The sequence below is a fragment of the Ricinus communis genome, chromosome 4 (genome assembly GCF_019578655.1).
Source record: "Ricinus communis isolate WT05 ecotype wild-type chromosome 4, ASM1957865v1, whole genome shotgun sequence".
Taxonomy (NCBI): Eukaryota; Viridiplantae; Streptophyta; class Magnoliopsida; order Malpighiales; family Euphorbiaceae; genus Ricinus; species Ricinus communis.
In genome coordinates this window covers 14,856,518-14,873,382 of record NC_063259.1, presented here as the reverse complement: position 1 = coordinate 14,873,382, position 16,865 = coordinate 14,856,518, and the positions used below count along the sequence as shown (strand labels likewise).

The 16,865-nt window shown below is 29.1% G+C and overlaps 1 protein-coding gene and 1 non-coding gene across 2 annotated transcripts; one reads left to right on the top strand and one right to left on the bottom strand.

Moving 5' to 3' along the window:
- Window positions 1-2,435: 2,435 nt before the first annotated feature.
- LOC8271816 (polygalacturonase QRT3) lies at window positions 2,436-9,172 on the bottom strand. The gene is made up of 6 exons (XM_002532100.4): window positions 8,868-9,172; window positions 8,543-8,791; window positions 8,107-8,450; window positions 4,174-4,435; window positions 3,827-4,075; window positions 2,436-3,658 (listed from the first exon to the last, which is right to left on the bottom strand). The coding sequence occupies exons 1-6, from the start codon at window positions 9,120-9,122 to the stop codon at window positions 2,666-2,668; spliced, it is 2,352 nt and encodes a 783-aa protein (XP_002532146.2). The 5' UTR covers window positions 9,123-9,172; the 3' UTR covers window positions 2,436-2,665.
- A 4,151-nt stretch (window positions 9,173-13,323) lies between these two features.
- TRNAL-CAA lies at window positions 13,324-13,407 on the top strand. Its single transcript has one exon. It is a non-coding gene; the product is annotated as a tRNA-Leu (tRNA).
- The last annotated feature ends 3,458 nt before the right edge of the window (window positions 13,408-16,865 follow it).

Below are 16,865 nucleotides of genomic sequence, written 5' to 3'. Positions count from 1 at the left end.
GCCATATTAGATTTAGGAGCAAGCATCAACTTGATGCCGTATTCAATGTATAAACTACTTGGCTTGGGAGAGTTGAAGCCTACTACTATGTCTCTACAATTTGCTGATAGCTCGATAAAATATCCTAGAGGTATAGTGGGTGACTTGCTAGTACAAGTAGGTAAGTTAATAATTCCAGTTGATTTTGTAGTGCTTGACATGGAAAACACACCAACAAGGGATAAAGTGCAAACTATACTTCTTGGTAGACCTTTCATGGTAACTACTAGAACTATGATTGACGTGCATGATGAAAAACTTACCATAACAGTTTTAGGAGAAACTATAGAACTTAAAGTGTTTGATTCTATAACTTTATCTCCCAAATCTACTATTGATAAATATTCATATAATTATTTAAATTCTCTTGTTTATGAACAATTATATGATGACATTCCATTCTTAATTGACAAGAGCTTTTGTGACACTTTAGATGTTCGTATTACAAGTATGAAGCCATACTTGAAAGGAATGGCTTATGACCAAGAGGTGGAGTGCACGGATGAACGTCCACCATGAGTATAATCAAGAATGTCTAGCTATAGAAAATAAACTTAGCAATTGCATTTTTATTTTTATGCATTTAGGTTATTATTTTATTATTATTTTATTTTTATTTGTTTTATGTTTATCTTATAGGCTTATGTTTGATCCCCAAAAGGTAATATCTCTCCATGAGAAGCAATTAAAGCTCCAAAAATAAAAAGGAAAAAAATTAATAATTTTTAACCAAGCCACGTTGCGGCAGCGAATTTTCACACGGGCTCGTAGCAGAGGCACGGCAGAGACGACACGGGCCCACCGCACAGCGAGGAAACCAGCCGCGAGGAGGCCAGCGAAGCCACGACCTCGCGGGGACATGTTCGTGTCAAGGCCCAAGATTAAGAAGCATGGACTTCTAATTACAATGCCCAAGGGACATTTTAGTCATTTTGTATAATTATTAGGATTTATATTAAGAGTTATTTATAGGATAGTGTTTGGTGGAGATTAAGATATTTAAAGTCTTATCTATTAGATAGACTTATATAAGTATACTTATCTCTAGGAAGATTTATAAAGAGGAGGACTCGTCTCTATATAAATCTTTGCAAAACCTAATGAAAAAGGAGGAAAAGAGAAGGAGGAGAGTTTTCTCCTACCTGCTCTCTACACATGTCCACCATTATTCTCTCTACAGTTCTTCATAAACATTTAGTTTTAGTTTTCATTACTCTTTTTAGGATCTAAAGAGCTTTTCAAGAAGTGGAGACTAAGGACCAATCTTCTTCCTACTTGAAGAAATTTTTAATCTAGAGGGAGTTTTTACTTTCTTATTTTTTGTCTTTCTATTTAATACCATAATCATTGGATTAAAGTGTTTAGTTTAGTCTTTTTACTTTTGTATGAACCTTATTATTTATTTATTTAATGAATAATTTCTTTACCTTCATATCTTTATTAGTTTCAGTTATTATTGTTAGTTAACCATCATATTAGTTTAGCAATAGTAATTATTATGAAAATCTTTAGGTTTAAAAGTATTAGAAACATCATTTTTACTTTAATCTATATTGGTATAAGAAACGTAGGTTGCATCATTAGCTTGAGTGACTTAGAGAAAAAGGCACATCATCATCTCATTCATTAGATTTAAGCTTAAAGTAAAACAAGGAGATTACTAAGTAAATGGTTATATTAAATATTGTTTTAGCATATAGTTTTAGATCATAAGCATTTGTATTTGCATTGCATATTTATTTATTGTTTAGTTACTTTATTTTATGACCATTATCCTCTCAAACATACAATTTAGAGTGTTTAGATTTACTTTTATTGTTTTGTGTTAATAATTAGTCTTTATAATAAGTGGCCCTATAGTTCCTTGAGAGATCGACCTCATTGTGAACTTACCCTTACTATAGAAACGGTTCATTCACTTGCGAGTATTAAAAAAGACACATCATGGGTATTTAGTCAAATAAGAAACTAAGTTTTCCTTTAAATAGAAATGCACATAAATTGATTAGATTCTCTAAGATAGAATAACAAACACCAGGCTGTGTTTGGTTGAAATTTATTAAAAAATTTATTTCATTCAAAAGAAATAACATGAAAGAGAAAATAAAATAAAATAATAAAATTAGAAAAAATATTTTAGTGTTATAAAATATATTAATTTATTAATATCAAATATAAATCAAATTATATCCATCTAGAGACATGGAAGCTAGTCTTTTAAAAAATCAAGGTGAATTATTAATCTTGATGAGCAAATAATTTTAGTACTTTTCTATTCTTGGAGTAGTAATTTTCAACAATTTTGACAGGTACTTCAAATCCTCATGTTGTAGGTCACATTGACCCTCACAAATTTACACCTTCCAAACTCAAAAAGAGATTAAAAATCAAAGGACTGAATTTCTCATAATGGAATGTTCAATTGCATAATTTCTTCAACAATTACAATTTATTCTGCTTGTGACTTGTGAGCCTGACTAAAAATAATACATGTTTAAGTCATTTATATTGGGCATAGAAAAAGAAAAAAAAAAAAAGAGGCAGCAAGCTCCTCTAGTATAAACAATTGTTCAACCATAAATATATATAACCCAATTGCACTAATTCAAGTCATCTTTCAATCTGGTTATCCTTGATTCACCGAGACGAAAACCCTAGCAGGCACCGGAGAATCTGACTGGATCACAACCCGATTTTCGGAAATACTGCGTAGAGCATAATTTGGAAAAGAGGTAAGGTTTTCAATTAGCAGAGAGTATTGGACATGGTCAATAAGGTTAGGAAACAAAAGAACTGGATTAAAATCAAGAGTCCAGGAAATGCCAGTCCCTTGAACAGAGTCTCTAGCAACTGTTGCCCTGAGTTTCATTCCTTTCACATTATTCCTGTCCACCACAACCTGATCAATTTGCGTGAAAGGGCCACTTGATTCATCCAATTGGACAATGTCAATGTCCTTATTAGACCCTGAAAACATGTTATCGACAATGTTAATCCCTTTCAGGACCCCATTTATCGATTTCAGGAGAACGAATCCGTCACCAAGAAAAAAACTGTTGGTGATGGTAAGTTGATTAGGGTCCTCAGCAACAATTCCGTTGTAATCTAAATAACAATTCAAAATTCTTGTCTGTGTTAGATTAGGCAGCTTCAAATAAATTCCTGTACCACCAAAACCTGTTGCCTTATTATAACAATGTACCCCGGAAAGCGTGTTACCTGGACCTGAAACCATTACTCCTATCCCAGCTGAAAAAATTACCACATCAGTGACAGCATTATCATTCCCCATTAGGTTAATTCCAGTGCCTGAAAAGTTCCTTTCGCCGGAATCGCCTCCGGCTGTGATGTGCTGACCGATAAAGGAGTTTCGGATGTAGGTTTCATGACCTCGTTGGACAAAAATTCCATCAGTGTTGAAATGGGCAACGTAACAATTGTCTATGCTAGTCCTGAGTGAGTTTATAACTGAAATGCCTCCACCTCTGAAGTTGCAGTCCAGCATCAGGTCTTTCAGAGTTATATATTCATAGTTATAGGAGGTAGAGGATCCTGATAAATCAATTAGATACCCATCTGCAGGAAAATCATTTGAGGCTCGTAATGTCCCTCCGCTAATCTGTTCAGTCACATATCCAGAATTAAACAATTATTCATCAAAATAAGATATCTGGAATCTTTTGAAGTTTCATTGAAATTATGTGGTATGTAAATAGTTTCCCTGGAATGTTTTTTCCAGGATGGCTGTTAGACAAAACGGTAAAAGAGAAAAACGGAGAAACCATACCATAAGGTTCCCTGCTCGAGTAACTGGCATACGCAGAGGTCTGGAAATTATATAACTGCCACCCTCAAGACTAATATGTGCACCACCAAGATTAGTGATTCCATCCATCAAGGACCCTTGTCTTGTACCTTGAAAAGCTGATTCTATTGCTCTTAGGAGTGCTGCTGTGCTATCCTGTTTCCCAGTTGGATCTGCCCCAAATGATGTCACTTGAATCACTCTTGGACGAGGTGGATCATTCATCCCAGCCTGTCGAGAAACAGTCAGAATACTACTGACCATAAAGCTAAAAAAGAAATGTAGTAATATAAAAAAATCATCAGAAGACAATCAAGATTCTTGAGTACCTCCGGTGATGGAGCTGGAGCATAATAGGTAGGAGAAGGAGAGGGAGAGGAAGCCAATTCGCGGCGAATTAAAGAAGACTTGAGCAATTGCAGTTTATGCATTTGGTCACGGTAATTACCATTTGAGAAGTGATCAAATGATGGTTCAAGTCCCCTGACATGAATTCTGTCAAAACAAGAAAATCCTACAACTATCATGAACAGAACCAGAGCTTTTCTTTGCATTGTTGCTTCCATATCTCTCTCTCTTTCCCTCTCTTCTCTTCAGTGCTAGAGTTAGAGAGAGGTTGTTGAGAAAATCCAAAGCATTATATTTATATATATATATATATATATATATATAGAGAGAGAGAGAGAGAGAGAGAGAGAGATAAAGAAAATACCAAGAAAGAAACTAGGACATGGAAAGAGAAGGGCCTAACTAAGATTTCATAAGAAAAAGGAATGATAAGTTATTAAATATTGAATCATACAAGTAGCACCTGCGCTTGATTCTTGCTGTTTTGTGTTGGGTTTTCTTTCTTTTAATTGTATAGATGAGTATTTTGATGGATTGTCTAATTAAGAGTTGTGAGATTTTTTCTTGTTTTTTGACAGGAAAGTAAGCAAGTTTATTACCAACTTCTTACTTTAGGGACCTTTACAAGTTTGACATTGTGTAAAAGGTATTTTTTTTCCATTTCTCATAAAAGTATGTATGGCAGTTGAGTCTTCAAGGCAATTCCTTCTCAAATTTAAAGATTGCTTCATTTTCACACTTGAATCGTCATGTTGGCCGGCAAACATAAAAAAGAGAAAAAGGTATGATGTTATATTGCAGCTTAATTTATTATTAATAATCTTTACTTTCTTTTCTAATTTTTAATGATTATATATATTACCGCAGCATTTGCTGAGAACAAATCAAATAACTTTATATAAGTTATCAATATAATTAAATATAAATTATATTAAATACTAATACTATATGATAATTTCAAATAATTTTCAAAACTAGACCAAATTTTAGAAATTTTGAAATTAGCTCTTCGGAAATGCACTATAGTATAAAAATTTCTATCTTGAACTCTATCAGTTTTCGGGACAGTTCGATATAAAAATTTGGATCTAATAGGATTGTATGCTGCAGTATAGGACAATAGAGATTCAAAAATTTTATATTTTAAATAATTTAAAATATTTGTTTACCTTAAATCAATAGGACTAAACTTATTTAAAATAATATAATAAAAAACACTATAATTATATTAAGCTTGTATTCACAACTACATAATAGAAAAATTATTTCAAATCCATCAAGATAGTAAAAAATTACATATTAAATAAACAAGTATTTAATTTTTCCAATCTATCAAGTTGAATATTTGTAATATTTCATTATCCAATTGATAAATATATTTCATTTTACTCTTCAGATGCAATATAGTGTTATTTTATTAAAGAGACACATTACTAGTAAAAATCATTTTATAAACATAATTAATGTCATGTTAGCACTATATCATCATAAGTTAATAAAATAATTTATTTGGTACAAGAATAACTTTTTATTATTAAGATTTAAAAAAATTGTAAGTCCTATATTTTTAATTAAATGAATGATAATGACGTAATTTGTAATTTTGTTAAAAAATTGAAATAAGTTTAGTGAATAATTAATATTACAATAAGATATTAAATTTAGTGCTTCTATATTATATTTGGGTCAATAAACTTAAAATTTATTAAAATAAAATTATTATTAATAAGATTTTTTACATTTGATTTTAAGTTTAAGCTTAAAATTTGAATTCATTTATTATAAAAAAATTTATATAAATAAATAAAATTTTAAAGCAATTTTAGTTTCAATTTTTCGATTGAGGACAACATAGGATAGTTCGGTACAGTTCTCAATATGGAAAACTAATAAGATCTAGAACCACATCAAAAAAAATTCGATATGTTCGATTCAGAAAAAGTCAAATAGTCAATAAATATTTTTGATTCTATATATTTTTAATTTGATTTTTTTAGTACAGGTCGAAATTTCGAGTCTCGTAACGTTAACGAGGGTGAATATATAAATATGTGGTATGTCTAGTGTGAAAAAGAAAGTGGAAATAACATAAACGGGTAGCGAGGGAAGGACGATTATGTGATGAGAAGTATGTCGACTGTCAAGTGCGAATGGCTTGATATGAATGACCAAAATGGACATGGCATACGACGCGATTTTAGAGCACTTGGTGGCTGGAGGAGGATGAATAGATAATCCAATTGATTGGAATTGATTTTGGAAACGTGCTTATAATATTTATTATTTCATTTTTTTAAATATATATATCCTACTGATGTGTCAGGATACCAAAATAAATAAAAATATATAGAACAGCTGAAACCTAAATTATATTTATATTATTTTATTAAAATTTAATTTAAATAGTAATAATATTTATTTTTAAAAATTAGAAAAAAGTTTTAAATTTAAATTTAAATTTTTTTTCGTCTATAATAGATGGGTTTATAGATAGAAAAAAAAAAAAAAAAAAGAATGATTGAAATCCAATTTGAAGACATAGTTGCCTAGATTACGTATCCACTGTGGTTTTAGTTAGAATCCTATTTCCAATCAAAGTGTCATTATTAGATACCGTTACTGCAAAACTACTTTTTGAATAAAAAAGAGAAGTTGATAAAAGACACTGCTGATGGATGCCATATCAATAGAAAACTCCTTCATTAAGAATATTAGTGCTATGATATTAATACATCATATTTGTATATGCAACTTTTTAATGTGATTGATTATGTTACTTCCGTACATGCATTATTAATTTCATTTTTTGGTGCATGCAAGAGATATGATTTTTTTTTTAAAAAGAAATTGAGTAATTTATATTCTGACAATCGCTCGTAAAATGATTTTATATTTATGTTAGAATAAAAATAATATATACATATATAAAATATTTTTCTTAAAGAATATAAGGCAAAGTGTGAATTTTAGTACATATTGAAATTTGGTTAGTTTTTAAGTGCCTTGGGAGGGCAACTTTTGAAGATTTTTGAGGCTTAATTGTTTTGAGATAGAGAATTTTTATTTTTTGATATTATTAGTAATGAAATAACTAAAACAATAGGTTTGATTGAGAAATTTGGTTTGGTTCAGTTATTTTTATTAGAGCTTCAAAAGATTCAGTTAATCATAAATATTTCATTTGATCAAATTATATGCATATCATAGTAAAAATAAAAAATTCAATTTAAATCAAAACTGTATTTTGTAAAAATTAATGACGAAAATCTGATACTTTTCTCAAAAGTCTTTTAACATTGTCCAATGGCGCGTTGGCTAGATTTTAAGATATTTTTTTAATTATTTTCTATGAGTTTAAATTTTTAAAATTAAATTTATTACGAAAATTTTATAGTCGATAATGCATCCACTCAAATAAAAATTAATCTCATATTATATGTGATATTAAAATCTTTTTTAGCTATATGAGGTCAACTCTTGAATCAATACAAGACATATGCCATTAACACTAAAGGACCCTTTTCTTTTTCTTTTTTGGCTTTTTCTTGAACTTTACCAAATCAACCATTTGCATCACCAATATCAATTATGGTGAAGATTAGGTAAATTGTAGATATCCTAACCCTTATTAGTTATAACCAACTTTAAATATATGAAATCAAAAGGAAAAAAAAAAAGCAAAAACTATCATCATTTTAGGTCGTCAACTTACTAATTCTTACCTCATTTCTGAATTAATCCTTCATAATTTTATTAAATGTAAGAATAATAAGCAAGTCGGAAAAATTCATATCCTTCAATCCTCCATGTAATTATCACTTTTTCTAGACAATATAAACAAGAGGCAATGGTAAAATTATCATCATTATAAAGAGAGGAGCTCATGCTTTCTGTGCATATCCTCCTCATATCATAGGTTATCATTTTGCATTAGGTTAATTCCAGTGCCCGAACAGTTCCTTTCGCCTGAATCACCTCCGGCTGCAGTCTGCCGACCGACAAAGGAATTTCGGATGTAGACCTCATGACCTTGTTGGATTAGAATTCCGTTAGTTTTGAAATGTGCAATGTAACAGTTGTCTACGCTAGTCCTGTGTGAGTTTATAACTGAAAGCCCTCCACCCCTGAAGTTGCAGTCCAGCATCAGGTCTTTCAGAGTTACGTATTCATATTCATGGGAGCTAGGGGATCCTGATAATTCAATTAGATATCCATCTGTTGGAAAATTGTATGAGGCTCGTAGCGTCCCGCCACTAATCTGTAATCATTAAAATTTAATAATGATTTAATTACAAATAAAAGGTTGATATCCTTTAGATAGTCATATATGCTAAGAATGGTGAGTAATACCATAAGATTCCCTGCTCCAACAACTGGCAAACGCAAGGGTCTGGAAATCATGTAATTTCCATTCTCAAGACTAATATGTGCACCAGCAAGATTAGTGCTTTTAGCCATCAGGAACCTTTCTCCTGAACCAACAAATGCTGATTCTATTGCTCTTATAAGTGCTGTTGTGCTATCATACTTCCCAGTTGGGTCTGCTCCAAAGGATGTCGCATGAATCAATCTTGGACGAGGTCGATCATTCCCTGCAGCCTGTCAAGGAACAATGGAAAGATTACTGAACTTGCAAGGATATATCTTCAAAAAGACAATTAAGATTTTTGAGCACCTCTGCTGATGCAGCTGGAGCATGACAGGTAGGAGAAGGAGCAGGAGAAGGGGAGGGAGAGGGAGAGGAAGCCAATTTGCGACGAAATGAGGAGGACTTGGAAGCTTCCATTTTTTGCATTTGGTCAGGGTGATTCCCATTAGACAAGTTATTAAGAGATGGGTCAAGTCCATTGACATTAATTATAACGAAACAAGAAAACCCTACAACTATCTTCAACAGAACCAGAACTGTTCTGTGCATTGTCGCTTCCATGGAAAGTTTCCTGTGTTCTCTTCCACGTTGAAGTTAAAGTGAAATTGTTGAGTAAAAACCAAAGCATTTACATATATAAAGTAAAAAAAAGAAATATATACTTAAAAATTCAGTGAAAAAGGAGGAAGAAGAAACTAGGACATGGAAAGAGAAGGGCCTAACTAAGATTTCACTAGAAAAAGGAAATATAAGTTTTAAATCGAATCATACAAGTAGCACCTGTGCTTGCTTGCTTGCTTTTTCTGTGTTGGTTTTTTTTTTCTTTCATTTTCTTGTATAGACGCTACAAACCAAAAACAGCTTTTAGCGACACTCGATTTCCTCACAAGCTGCCAATGCTAATCTACGTCGCTAAAAATGAATCACCAGCGCAACAGTAAGGGTAGCCACCCAAAATAGCTAAATGCTCGGTTGAGAAAAAAATAATTAAGACAACAGAAATGAACTATCACCATCTATGATGACTATTAAACAATATAATATCAATGCTATCAGTTTATTGCATCATCAATTGGTGACGCTATTAGTGCATAGCAAATTGGCGACGCTATCAACTTTTTTCCGTGGCCAATCACAATGCTACCAGCTTTTTACATTGCCAATTGGCAATGGTATAAGAGATTGGTTGACACGCCATGCTTATTAGCATCGCTCTATTGTGACGCATATAGACTATTGCGTCGCTATTTACCGTCTCCCTCGCCATTTGGCAACACTACTGTTTTGATGTTTGCAGAAATATAGTTATTTTACCGATTATGGCATAAAATATATGACTTCATCGGCTAAAACGAATTTCAAGAAAATAAATATTTTAATAGATTAACAATCAAATTTGTCAAAATCAATGGCATGACGAAAATGGAAATAGGAATATGAATGGTTATATTTTATATGAGAATTAAATTTAATTATAGTTTATATTAATAAAATAACATTTAATATAATATTTAATTACTATAAAAAATAATATTTAATTTATTATTATAGTATGTAATAAATATATAAATATTAAAATTTTATTTTATTTTATTTGATTATTTATAATTGATTTGATTTGATTCCTTTTATTTTTTAAAGTGGAAAGGGAGGGGATGGTTATTATTAATATGGGAATCCTATTCGAAGTTTAAGATAATTTTTAATCAAATATCAATAGTGAAAATCACTCATTCTTCTTTTTCATTTCTATCCTATTTTTTCATCACCCAAACGACTCCTAAATACGAACTAAAATAATACATTATCACCCAAATGATCCCTAACTACGAATCAAAAATATCAATTAAATACTAACAGTTGAATATTCATTACTAAATAAAAATACTAATTAAAATTTTAAAGTATAAACCTCGGCCAAAAGGGCTATAATTTTATCTAATATTAATTTTAATCTTTTCTATATAATAATATTGATTTGAATTTAATATTTAATTTAATTATTTTAATTACATGTATATAGAAATTTTTTTTAAAAGGAGGTTTTATAGGTTTTTATATACAAGCACTCCTTATTCTGATTTCAAAGAGCTAAATTACTTACTGACTTTGCTTTATTATTGCTAGGAGCGAACAAAATTCTGAATAAATTAAAAAAGAAAAAAAAAACTAACAGTTCAATTCGGTTTATATTTTCTCGATAAATTTGGTTTATTCAGTTCATACTTTCAGAAATTGAATTTATTTCAGTTCAATTTGGTTTAAGTTCAAAAAGCTTGAATAACAAAGTAAATCAAAATAATTGAATTTTTCATTATTTATTAATAAAAATATTAAATATATACTATTTTTTAAAATAAAATTTATATAATTCGGTTTATTTAATTCAACTTTTTTGATTTATTTTTTTTATTTCAATTATATTATTTCAATCTAATTTAAAATTTTAGTTTAATTCAATTATATTCACAAAAAGTTAAGTTTATTCTATAAGTGTTCAGTTTGGTTCACAAAATGCTGGACCCTAATTATTGCTTTTGTCTGTCCCTTTCTCTATAGAAAGAAATAATTAACACAAAAAGTTTCAGAAGTCCTCCTGAGCTCCCTAATACAATTTGGCAATCAATATTCATGAAAATGAGGTCAATTACATTATCCAGAGGCTATTTGAGTATATATGCTTAACTTAATAATGAGGACCACCACAAAGTATCTATAAGTTTGTTTGTGTAAATTGTCTTTAACAATAAAATAGCATGATGAGGTGATTGAGTGGAGTGATTCATTGAGAAAAATGATAAAAGGAAAGGAATTTATACTTTCTTTGTCCACAAAGGTTAAATTTGGTTGGTAAAGGTTGTTTTGATTGCTACTTCATCTTCAAGAAATGAAAACAATTATATAAAAAAACAATCATTTGCTTGTAATTGACACCAAACCTAGCAAATGGGTCTAATTTCTTTCAAAAAGGGCAAGTGGGTGTTTTAAGTATGAACCCAATTGATAGGTTCACTCATCTTGTTTCCCATAATGGGATTCTTATTAAGTTTGTAACCGAAGCAATGCACATTTTGATCTTGATATAATTTATATCAAGCTGATGTGAGCACATTATGTAAAAAATAGTCAGATGTAAATATTTTAAAAAAGAAAAAAAATTAAATGTTATTATTACCATATAAATAAATAAATAAATAAATAAAGCAATGCACATTTTAATTCTTTTGTTGAAGAATAAATAAAAAATCTCACCAATATTTAAATTCTTAATCTCTTGGATCTACTATCATAGTTGGTAAAGATATTTAGAAAAAAGAATATCACTATTTGAAAATTTTAATAAAAAATTATAAGGAATTTAGCAAATTCGAAATAAGAATTTATAATTTTTGGTTTTAAATTCCAGATATTTATAAATGTTTTGAATACATAAACACTATCTTGATATTGTTTGATTTTGTTTATCCAACTGTATTTATATCCCTTTTTCTCATATTTCTTGGATAAGAGGAAATGAGTAGTGTCAAAATATCTCATAGGAAAGTACCTAACTACATCATCATATTAAAATGAAAATAACACAAATAAATTAAAAAGGTGCATCAAAACGTCCAACTAAGTTGGAAAGGATTTTAATATTTTTTTTAGATTATATTTTAATTTTATCTTTTCTTTAAAGAGAATTTTTGCGTTATGAAAATTTTTACTTAGATTTGGTATATATACCACAACAAATAAAAAAATAACATGTTTATGTAAATGTTGTATACTGTATTATTGAATGATTGGTATGTACTCTATGATTTAAAACTAATAAATATGTGTCAAAATTTATCGGTTTGGTACAAAAATGACTTAACATTTATGGAAACTTTAAGCAAGTCATTAACAATGGCTTTTTAACTTTCAAAATAAAATAATAAATTAATATATTCAACATTAAATAATAAATTTGCTATACTATTGATTTTTAGCAAGAAGAAAAAACAAATTATGAGATTTCTTTAAAAGAATATGAGTTAGTTAGCAATGAAATAGGCAGCTATGACAAATTTGTTTTAAGAAAAAAAAGAACAAACAATTATGTAATAGTGCTATTATATAGAAAAAATAAAATAAAAAGGGCTAATAGGGTTAATTACAATATTATTTTCATTAGTGTAGTTTATAGTATGTTGATATATTTTATTTTCAAAATTGATTTTGTAAACTAATTTTAACATATTCCTATTTTGTATATGTTATATTAAATTATATTTTCAAACTTCTTAGATTTTCTTTTTCAATTTTAATTCAATAAAAATATTTTAATGTATGTGGAGCTTTCATAAATAGAGGCTTGTTGTATATAAGGGAACATATACTGGATTTTAGATAAAATATTTTGTGTTATAGTTATCTAGTCTTGTTTAAAATGCATATGCCAATTGGGCTTGAGAAAATAATATATATATATATATATATATATATATATATATATATATATATTTTATGTTTAGAAAAGAAAAAGAAAAAGAAAGAAAATAACTATATTTTCTCTCTGTTTTAAAAGAAGAAAAAAAAAGGTGAAAAATATCTTTCTTTACTTTTCACCCATCTAAATAAGAAAGAAAATAAGTGGAAAAAAGTAAGACTTATTCCCTTCTTTTATCTTCGTTATCCTCTAAATAATTTATGAAACATAATAAAATCTCGGATCGACGGGTCGGACCTGGAAGGATGATTTCGTCATCCTTTGATTAATGAAAACATCGACCCATATGTCAGGATGGCCGAGTGGTCTAAGGCGCCAGACTCAAGTTCTGGTCTTCGAGAGAGGGCGTGGGTTCAAATCCCACTTCTGACATGTTATTATTAATTTTATTTTATTGTCTTTAACTCAATTTATAATCCTAAAAATAATTTTCTTTTATTGTGTTTTGACTCATTTTACACTCCTAAAATTATGCAATTCAATAATCTTTTCTCTTTAAGTATTTCATAAAAATTTTTATTATTATTGTTACGGATGAATATTTGACTAAATCTCGTGAACACGTAAGTGATTAAAATCAATTATACATTCCGTCCACTTAGCTTTTAATAAATCTCTATTTTGGTGCGCTGTTTTCTTTTTTTAAGTTCTAGAAAAATGAATATACATGTCTTGCATCCGAAAGAATTGAACAAAAGAAAAATTCAAGTTTTGGGTATTTGATTAAAAATATGAAACTGAAATGCCTCAAAACATTGATTAAAGGGATAACCCTAAAACTATCTCTACTTTTATAATTATTGTTTAAAAATGTCCTATTGCAATCAAGTCAAGATACTTTTTCTTTTCATAAAATGGATTCATTGGTCATAATTGAATTTCACAAGTCAATGTGCAAGATGTAATATTACAATCAATTTATAAAAAAGAGAAAGAATAATGCCAAAGAGCAACACAAAAACAACATAAAATGAATAATATAATATTTAAACAAAATAAAAATTTAAATATCATAATATATTATTTGAGTTATTTCAATGACGAAGAATTTGACTTATCATTTAAATGTTTTTTGAAAAAATAATAAAATTTCAAAATTATTCAATTAAAGATTTAAATAATATTAAAACGACAGTTTAAGTGATAAAAATAATTGATTTTGAAAATGAAATGTTTTAAATTAGAATCTTCTTTTTTGCACTAGGTGCGTTGTAACTTTTATAATAAATATAAAGGGATAACTATCTTTTATGAATAGTCTACGGTTAATTGAATTTAAAAAAAAAAAAAAAAAAAAAAAAAACTAAATAAGGTCTCCTCTCTCCCTTTTGGTAGAGTCCCATATTTTCATTCCTTTATAATGAGAAAAATAGAAGCCTTCAACACACAAACTATAGAGAGTGAGCAGTTAGAACCTCTTTTAGACATTTGGAAATGCACATTAATTGCATCTGCGCTTATAATGAGTAGAGCAGTGCTATCTGCATGATGACCTTAGCCAGGATTTCAGACCATTTAATCCTAATTAACATTCAGGAAAAAACATTTTTATGCTAATGCCATAGAGTGATTGGTTCGAAAATTTTATAGAAATTTTGTACAACTAGCAGTTGCTTCTAACTGAATAACTACATTAAACTATTTAATAAGTTTAGAAATCGACAGTTAGTAACAGATTTACCCTCAATCAGCTATCGACTATATTAATTTTATTTTAAATTTTTTTATTATGTTGATTGTATCAATTTTATTGTAAAAAATCTTTTTATCAACTAATAGCTCACTTGATTTTTTTTTTATTTAAAAAATGTTATCTTTAAAAAAAATTTATTAATAATAATTTACTTTACATTGATTTCATATAATTAGATTTTTATAATTCATGATAGATAATTATTATTTTAAAATTATACTTAATAATTAAATATTTATAATATTTATAATTATAGCATTAAAATTAGAAATTTTTTATTAATTGAGTTTAAACTTTAAATTCTTACTTTTAAAATAACTTTTATAAATATTTTTAATAATAAATACAATTGAACTAAACAGAATTAACTATAATATTTTTAATTACAAGCTATTTTTATTAATTTGTATAATTAAAAATAATATAATATAATAAAATATATTTAAAGATTAATTATACCTTCAATAGATTTATTATATTAACATTTAACATATTAACCTAACTACATTGATCAATCAAACCAAAGAGATTCCTAGATTCCTTATATAAACATCTATGAAAGATCACTTTACTCAATACCCATAAAAAGAAAATGTGAAAAAATTCACAGAAAAGGGTTGTTAGCAAGTTGCACTTGCGAGTCCTGGTAGCAATGTCTGTATACTAATTGTTTCCACAATGTATAAATCTGAAACTCTGGAATCAACCTTGCCAATGAGATTATTGGCTGGCCTCAAAGATAGCAACAGATGAAAGAATTGCAAAAACCATAGCCAAACCTGGGTTATTTATTTAAAAATGTATTTTGCCTAGGCATTACAAGTACATTGAAGAGCTTCCAAGATCCAATATGGGACCAACAAGAATAAAAAGATGGGTGCCCAACCTGATGATATGCTAATATTATCAGCATATTTTACATACCATGCAGTTGAAAGATTTCTAGGATTCAGAAACCTCTATATATTTCCTTTAGAAAAGAGAGAAGTAGAGAACAATTGGATTTATACAAGATACAGACACAAGCACACAACTTTAAATACAAGTATACAAAAAGCAAACATAATGGTTCAGATGGGAACATGAAATCTGCAATCATAATGTATTTTGCCTTCAAAAAGTAGCAGCAACTAGATGGTTGACAGGAAACCCTACTGAACACAATCACAATCCGCAGAGCACAATTGGAAATATTGACCCACCAAGATAATGCAAAACTTGAACTGGTTACGATTTGAATAATAATAGCCCAGCAAGAAAAATACGATTCCAGCTCAGAATTCTTGATACGAAAATTAAATAACAAAAACTGCACAAACTAAAGGTGCAAGAAAGTGAACCGGCAAACTCAAATCTAAATCAATAAGATTTTCAGAAATCAATTAATCAAACTGACTCGTGCAAAATTCGTTTTAATTGAAAATAGCTTAGTAGTACAATACCAAACCAAGATTACTTAATTTGAGGACTTCCAAACATTGTTCTTCTAATAGTCTTCTAAGAGTTCTGATGTAACGTTTTGTAAATTCAAGCGCTATAACCATGCAACACTCTTTACTTTTCAATCAAGGAGTACGAGATTCATTTAGATAGAGAAAACATTATAACAACAGGAGGGCGTCTTACTCAGACAAAGTACTTTGAAGCCAAATCAATTGAGCCATCTCCTAATGACAAAAGCAATTGCAAGGGCTTTTCTAGACCATGAGCCACACAATGTAGCCAACTATTTACAAAGTAGCCATCTCCCTGTTCACCAGAATCTGAAGGTCTTTGAGAATTGTAGAGCACATTCTGCACTCAGAGCACAGCTAGCACTAATCATCTTGGCTGAAATTAAGAGAGTAGCTTTCAAGCATAAGAACATGGAAACCATTTTTTTGACACAGGATGATTGTTCCTTGAGTGTAGCATATTTGCTCTAAGTTATATGTGATAAAGATTTGTCCAAGGTTTAGAGTTTTCTTTTGAATGGTTGCAGAAAATAAAAGACAGCAAAGTACTGAAGATTCCTTGCAGTTGTTTTAAACAGGGTTAATATCATTTTATGTGGTTTCAACAGGAAAGAGGTTGCTACCATAGAATGTCACATTCACAAGCTAAAGCCTCTATGCAACTCATGGAGATCCATGGCACT

Coding starts and splice junctions, on each gene's coding strand:
- LOC8271816 (XM_002532100.4), bottom strand. CDS start 9,122: ATGGAAGCGACAATGCACAGAACAGTTCTGGTTCTGTTGAAGATAGTT. Junction 8,792..8,867: donor CTCCAGCTGCATCAGCAGAG/GTGCTCAAAAAT, acceptor GTTCCTTGACAG/GCTGCAGGGAATGATCGACC. Junction 3,659..3,826: donor CTCGAGCAGGGAACCTTATG/GTATGGTTTCTC, acceptor GTGACTGAACAG/ATTAGCGGAGGGACATTACG.